The 7,500-nt window shown below is 48.1% G+C and overlaps 2 protein-coding genes across 10 annotated transcripts in view; one reads left to right on the top strand and one right to left on the bottom strand.

The window, feature by feature from the left end:
* Window positions 1-7,500, bottom strand: part of LOC135109212 (RING finger protein 17-like) — a 107,051-nt gene that overhangs the window by 63,023 nt on the left and 36,528 nt on the right. The window lies entirely within an intron of this gene.
* Window positions 1-7,500, top strand: part of LOC135109211 (nuclear pore glycoprotein p62-like) — a 43,216-nt gene that overhangs the window by 24,320 nt on the left and 11,396 nt on the right. For 3 of the 6 annotated variants that reach the window (XM_064020412.1, XM_064020411.1, XM_064020413.1), the window contains exon 3: window positions 952-1,839. In XM_064020412.1, the coding sequence (XP_063876482.1) occupies window positions 952-1,634 (683 nt within the window). In that variant the 3' untranslated portion in view covers window positions 1,635-1,839. Of the gene's footprint in view, window positions 1-951; window positions 1,990-2,246; window positions 2,376-2,572; window positions 2,799-4,050; window positions 4,316-7,500 lie in introns of those variants that run through there. The other 3 variants (XM_064020415.1, XM_064020414.1, XM_064020417.1) reach the window with 2 other exon arrangements.

The following is a 7,500-nucleotide window of genomic DNA, read 5'->3' as shown; positions in this document are numbered from 1 at the left end:
CCTAACCTAACCTAACCTAACCTAACCCAACCTAACCTAACCTAACCCAACCTAACCTAACCCAACCTAACCTAATCCAACCTAACCTAACCCAACCCAACACAACCCAACCTAACCTTAATACACGGTTCCTCATTCACTAAAACTAACTTTATATATCCTTCATTATTTCGTAACCTAACCTTAACATATGCTTCATGATTCACTAACTTAACCTAATACAACCCTGTAATCATTTAGTTAATTAATAAAGAGTACCAAAGTGATATAAAAGCAAAATAATACATCATACAAAACAGATAATACGTAATACATGCATATTACTACCATTACTAATATTACAACAACAACAACAACAACAATAACAACAACAATTATCATCTTTTCTTCACTCCCTCATCATGTTCCTATTCTCCCTTCTCCTTCTACCCAACTTCTTTTCTTCTCCTTCACCTTAATCTATCCTCCACCTTGTAAACCCCAATTCCCTTATCTCCTCCTCTTCCTCCTCCACCAACCTCCTCGTCTCTTGCTCCAAACTACTTCCCATCACCAGTATATCTCTCCCCAGTATTGTCTCGTATGGTTTCAACTTGTATTAATAATTTTGTGGCGCTTAAAGTGTTGCTATTAGGTGGAGGGAAAAAAGATTAACTGTATTCCGTACGTGACGAGTACACAGCTTTCCAAGGTTAGCACATATTGTATACATGTGATAAATTTCTCTCTCTCTCTCTCTCTCTCTCTCTCTCTCTCTCTCTCTCTCTCTCTCTCTCTCTCTCTCTCTTAATACGTTATGACTTTTTCTTATTATAGTCGTGTGTGTGTGTGTGTGTGTGTGTGTGTGTGTGTGTGTGTGTGTGTGTGTGTGTGTGTGTGTGTGTGTGTGTGTGTGTGTGTGTGTGTGTGTGTGTGTGTGTGTCCAAGCCGTGACGTGTGCTGTGCCCGCAGGTGTCGGTGAGGCGGCAGCACACACGTCCCCCGGGTCAGCGGTGAGCAGCAGTAGCAGCAGCAGCAGCGGGGGCGGCGTGCCCGGCGTGGAGGTGTACCGTGTGGTGGTGCCCGGCATGAGCATCTTCGTGATCGGGCGCAGCGTGCTGGACGACGCCGTGGGCAGGTCTGTGGTGGTGCCCCCCGCCATCGGCAGCAGCGTCATTGCCGGCATAGCGCGCCCTGTGCTGGGTGCCGCCAATGATGACACGCTCCCCACCACTACCCCTGCCCCTGCCCCAGCCACCACCACCACCACCGCCGCCCCCACCACCACGACCACTACCACCACAACTACTACTACTACTACTACCACCACCACCACCACAACCACCACGCCGCTTCCTCCCAAAGCCCCGGCCAACAAGGACAACACCACCAATACAAACTCAGCCGGGGCGCGTCGCTCCCCAAACAAGCGTGTTTTAGCCAGACTGATGAAGCAGCAGTTTGACATCTTCAAGGACAGCCTGGTGGCGCCCACCGAGACCCCAACACCTACACGCAAGAAGGCCAACCCAGCCCAGCCCTCTGCCAAGAATGGCGGGAGGGGCCGCAGCCTGCAAGTCGGGGAGTTAACCAGCAAGGCTGAGCGGGGGCTGGGCCTGGCGAGGATCCCAGCGGCGTGCACTCTGGGCTACTGAAGCCTGACGCACACCCCATCCCCGTCACCTTCACCTCCCTGCCAGGCTTTCCCTCACGCCTGCCCCCCGCCCCGCCGCCCCGCACCGCCACGGCCCCGGGGCCCAGCGACGCAGGGACGCCCTTAAGAGTGGAGCAACGGTTCAGCAGCGCAGCACGACCGGCATCGGGGCGCCTCACACCGTCCAGGAGCTCGCAAGTGGGTGATTTGATGCGCCTGTTGCAGACCAGGCTGATCGGCGGCCTGCGCACCGCCATGCCCGGGGTGTCGCCTCCCCCTGGCCAGCCCCCGCACCAGCACTTTGACCCCTCCATTGTGGTGAACTTCCTCACCCTGGTGGCACTCTCCCAGCAGAGGTAGGCATTCCGCCCCACACCACACCACAACATACCACCACGCGCCACACTGTCACTTCATGCTCCTCACCGTCCCTCCATCCACACACAAATCACATCCTTGACACACAATTTCAATCCATTTTATTCACTATTTTATGAATTTTCTTAAGACTTTAACAGAGATTATGTTCTATAGCGATCTTTTCCATGTTAATAATAATGATAATTAAATTCCTGCCATAATATAAAACTAAATGACGCTGCCGCGGCTACAGAAGTGGCGGGATTCGATCGTCAGTTCAGCGCAACGCCTCGCCGGCAGGAGGCCCCACCATCACCCTGCCCACCCTCGCTGAGGGCAACCCAGAGAGCGAGTTTGGCCCCTACAGCACCGGCAATGATCCGTGAGTGTTCACAGAGGGCATTCATCAAGCTCGTGTGGTCTTCTGTGCCTGCACCTCTAAAGCTTCACTTGGTTTCCTTACAAACACCACCTCCGCGTCTAACTCATTCCAAAAGTTGATGTCTGCCCTAAGTGCCCTTACTGGTGGAGCCCTTAACTACTTGCCCTCCAGAAACCTTAACTATCTCTTCCCCTCAGGTCAGCCGGCGTGGACCCCTCTACCATAGTGCTGCCCCCCATGCTGCGCCAGTCCCTCTACTCCTACCTGCTGCCCCGCCTGGCCTCCCTCAGCGCCCTGGTGGAGACCGTGCCTGGCGTGCCCGGTCTGGACTACCCCATCATTGCCGCCGTGCCCTATACCAACTTCTACTGCTCCGAGATGCCCTGGCCTGGCTTCTACGCCGACACTGAGGCCAGATGTCAGGTAAGTGTGAGGCTAATGTTGATTTTAATGGCGTTGCTCTTGTGTTTTTTTTAGAATGGCTGGTGGACTGACTGACTGGTAGTATTATTCCGTTATTATAGTATCTCCTGTAATACTAGATGTCCAGTAAAGAAAACTGGATTCTAAGGGAGGCTAGTACAAACTTACACTACATCCAAGGGAGTCAGTCAGTCAGTCAGTGAGTCCAAATAGCAATACTAACACCTTTGACTGACTGACTACCTTGGATGTAGTGTAAGTTTGTACTAACCTCCCTTAGAATCAGTTTTCTAAATGGAAGGAGTTGTATAAGTAGTGGAAGAGTTTTGTATGGCCGATTTCATGCGATCAGAACAGAAAACGGGCTCATAACGGCACCGCAGACAAAAAATAAATAAATAAAAATAAAATAAATAAATAAATAAAAAAAATAGCGTACACTGAAATAAAAATAAAAACGACGAAAGCGAACAGAAAATACACATAAAAAAATTAAGCAATAAGTAAATAAATGAATGAGTGAGTGAACGAGTGAGTAAACAAACAAATAATAAACTTGGTACGTTTTGTATAAGTGACACAATGGACTAGGGGGGGGGGATGTGGCAGAGATTACCTGTAAGTATAGATTGGTAGGCAGGTGGGCACAAGACCTGGTAGATAAGTGTGTCCCAGCTGATCAGATACGGTGCACGTGGGAGGGGTGAGAGGGTGTGACGGGAGGGGTGAGAAGGTGAGGATGTAGTGAATGAGCTGAAGGTACGAATACAGTGCACGTGTTACACTTAGCAACACCAAAGCAGCAGAGAGAGAGAGAGAGAGAGAGAGAGAGAGAGAGAGAGAGAGAGAGAGAGAGAGAGAGAGAGAGAGAGAGAGAGAGAGAGAGAGAGAGAGAGAGAGAGAGAGAGAGAGAGAGAGAGAGAGAGAGAGAGAGAGAGAGAGAGAGAGTTACGACCCTTGCTTCCCTTGTCGAAATGTTGTTACGACCCTTCATTTGTCCCTAATCCTAATGCTTTAGTGGCACTTAATTTCTGCTTTCTTTAATCTTAAGATCGTTAATTTGTGCTCCCATAATGCTTTTGTGACTCTTAATTAATTTCTGCTCCCTTACTTTTATTACCACCCTTAAAATTATTTACAACAATTCTTACGTCTATGGTTCTTACGACTCTTAATTTCTACGTACCTAATAATCTTACGACCCTGAATTTCTGCTTCCCTAACACTAACTACAACGGTGCATCCCTAACAGGCGTGGCACTACTGCGATCTGGACGGGCGGCAGGCGTCGTTCCTCTGTCCAAACGGCACCATGTTCAACCAGGCGTTCTTCGTGTGCGACTGGTGGTACAACGTGGACTGCCAATCGGCGCCCTACCTCTACTCCCTCAACGAGCGTGTCTTCGCCCTGCCCGAGGTGGACGAGACGGCCCCACACCGCACCCTCACCGCAGAGATCCTGGACACCATCTTTTTGTGATGACCCACCAGACAGCCACCAAGCCACGCCCCTTCATGTACGTACTCTCTCTCTCTACATTCCATACAGGTACGCGTAGGCAGCCATACAAATGAATACATATAGGTACGTGAACTGAAAGGTATAACGAGGGTGACGTCACATTAAGGGAATCCACGGGGACGGTAACCAAGACATCCCAAATACAGTATACTAGGATACGTAACAAGATGGATATGACAAGGAGGGCATTACGAGAAATCCTGCAGGTTAGTATTTAGGATGTGACAAGAACACAACACCCACCCACGTCTCCTCTCTTTACCTTCTATAAAAGTTACTTAGTCATGCAAATAAACCAGGATACGTAAAATAATGGGTGTAACAACGGTGAAAAAAATTTAAAAAAAAAGTACGTTATTACAAGGATTCGTAAAATGACTAAACAAAACAAAGGTGTCGTTAAGAATATCCTCAAGGTCAGTAATCAGTGTAGGACAAGAATACTCATCCAAGCTCTCTCTCTCTCTCTCTCTCTCTCTCTCTCTCTCTCTCTCTCTCTCTCTCTCTCTCTCTCTCTCTCTCTCTCTCTCTCTCAAACTACGCATCTTAAATCATACAAATACATATATACAAGGTTACGCAAAATGAGAAGTATAATAAGTGTCATTAAGAGATACCCAGGGTCATCAGGGAAGGGCAAGAGGGTAACTGAATGCACTTAGTAGACACAGGAAAGTACAGCAGAAGGATCCTCCCCACCAATTACGTTCCTCACACCAATACTTAACATACACAGAAAAATCCCCTTCCTTTGCCACAACTATTTTCTTCAAGGGACTGGGGTAAATTGCAGGTTTCTTCCCCTTCCCTCCCCTTCCCTTCCCTTCTCCCCATTCCTGGTCCCTTCCTCTATTCGTACCCCGCCCCTCTCCGTCGCCAAGTAAAGGTTACTAGTCCCTACGGTCACTTTTATCGCTTCGTACCTGCTACCTTCTACCTAAGGGTCGTGGTGGTGGTGGTGGTGGTGGTGGTGGTGGTGGTGGTCTTACCTTTTCCGGGTTTTAGGGAGTTATTTTTTGTCCCTTTAACTCTCTCTCTCTCTCTCTCTCTCTCTCTCTCTCTCTCTCTCTCTCTCTCTCTCTCTCTCTCTCTCTCTCTCTCTCTGTTGATTCTTGAGAAATAAGAGAAAAAGCTGACAGGATTTTCTTTACTCCTCCTCCTCCTCCTCCTCTTCGTCTCCTTTCTCTTCTTATCACGTGAGTTGGTTCACGCGAGGAGGAAAAGTGACACGCAATGCAGGAAAGGAGGAGGAGGAGGAGGAGGAGGAGGAGGAGGAGGAGGAGGAGGAGGAGGAGGAGGAGGAGGAGGAGGAGGAGGAGGAGGAGGAGGAGGAATAAGTAAAATCATGTCCCTCACATTTCTCCCTTTCATAACTTGGAGAGAGAGAGAGAGAGAGAGAGAGAGAGAGAGAGAGAGAGAGAGAGAGAGAGAGAGAGAGAGAGAGAGAGAGAGAGAGAGAGAGAGAGAGAGAGTGAAAAGATCTCTATACATATCATCTTTCCTTCATCCCTTCCCTTCTCTTTCTCTTCCTTCTTCTCTTCCTCTTTTATTACCTTCCTCCTTCCTTCCATCCCTACATTCCTACCTCCTCTATTTCCATCCCTCCTTCCTTAATTAAACCCCATTTTTCCTACCCATTTTCCTTCTTCATTCCCACTCTTTATTCATCCACCCATTCATTCTTCCTCATTCCATCCCCACCTCCTCCTTTCCCTCCATCTCTCTATCCCTCCTTCCTCCCCCTCTCTCTCTCTCTCTCTCTCTCTCTCTCTCTCTCTCTCTCTCTCTCTCTCTCTCTCTCTCTCTCTCTCTCTCTCTCTCCTTACGTCACAAACATATGTAACTTGGTCAGATTTGCATAAAAATTCACATTCTTACGTCGACATGTGACACGGCCCTAGGCTATGGAGGAGGAGGAGGAGGAGGAGGAGGAGGAGGAGGAGGAGGAGGAGGAGGAGGAGGAGGAGGAGGAGGAGGAGGAGGAGGAGGAGGAGAATATGTGTGAAATCCGTCATCTTCATTGCCTCATTCATGTTCACTCAATACTGGAACTCACGTAAACCCGCAGCAGAGAGAGAGAGAGAGAGAGAGAGAGAGAGAGAGAGAGAGAGAGAGAGAGAGAGAGAGAGAGAGAGAGAGAGAGAGAGAGAGAGAGAGAGAGAGAGAGAGAGAGAGAGAGAGAGAAATTCCCCTATCCACCACTCTCTTCCCTTCTTCGCTTTTTTTCTTTTCCTCTCCATTCTTCCATCTTTTCTCTTCTTTTCCCTTTGCTTCTTCTTTTCACAATTTTTCTTTCTTTCGTCATTCTTTCCTCCCTTCTCTCTTTTGTCACGTACTCCTTCACCTCCCTCCCTCTCTTACTGTTGTGTGTGTGTGTGTGTGTGTGTGTGTGTGTGTGTGTGTGTGTGTGTGTGTGTGTGTGTGTGTGTGTGTGTGTGTGTGTGTGTGTGTGTGTGTGTGTGTGTGTGTGTGTGTGTGTGTGTGTGTGACTACAAAAGCTACTCTTGAATGTTTTGCTTTGTTTCCTTCCTTACTGCTTTAATCTCTCTCTCTCTCTCTCTCTCTCTCTCTCTCTCTCTCTCTCTCTCTCTCTCTCTCTCTCTCTCTCTCTCTCTCTCTCTCTCTCTCTTAAGTCAACGACAGATTATGAAAGAGAAGAGGAATATAAACAAAAAAACAGAGAATATGAAGGAATATGAATATGAAGAGAAAAAAAAAAGTAGCACTGAACATAAAATAGAAAAAAACATTCATTTAAAAACTACCTGCAAGAGAGAAAGAGAGCGAGAACGAGAGCGAGAAAGAGAAACAGGCACAGAATAAATAAAAAAAAAAAAGAGATACATAAAAAAACACGAAGCATAACGAGCACAATAAGAACCACAAGAGCACGTGAGAAACAGTAACAAGAGAAGCAAGGGCGGAGGTAATGCAGAGGCAGTGACGCAATAAGGCAAGCACCTGGCTGACGCACCGTGCGAAGGCCAGTATGCACACTTTCTACCGGAGCATGCTGGGATTTTTCACCAACTCTGACACATAACCACACCATCACACCGACTGATCAGGCCCGTATACTGAAACACCCATGCGCTGCACCCCCCCCCCCCACTACTTTCAGAAGGCGTAGGTGAAGGTACAAGGAGTTGTAAAGTGTGTTTTTACGATTACAGTGATAGA

The sequence above is a fragment of the Scylla paramamosain genome, chromosome 18 (assembly GCF_035594125.1).
Source record: "Scylla paramamosain isolate STU-SP2022 chromosome 18, ASM3559412v1, whole genome shotgun sequence".
NCBI lineage: Eukaryota > Metazoa > Arthropoda > Malacostraca > Decapoda > Portunidae > Scylla > Scylla paramamosain.
This window is presented reverse-complemented; position numbering and strand designations above follow the sequence as displayed.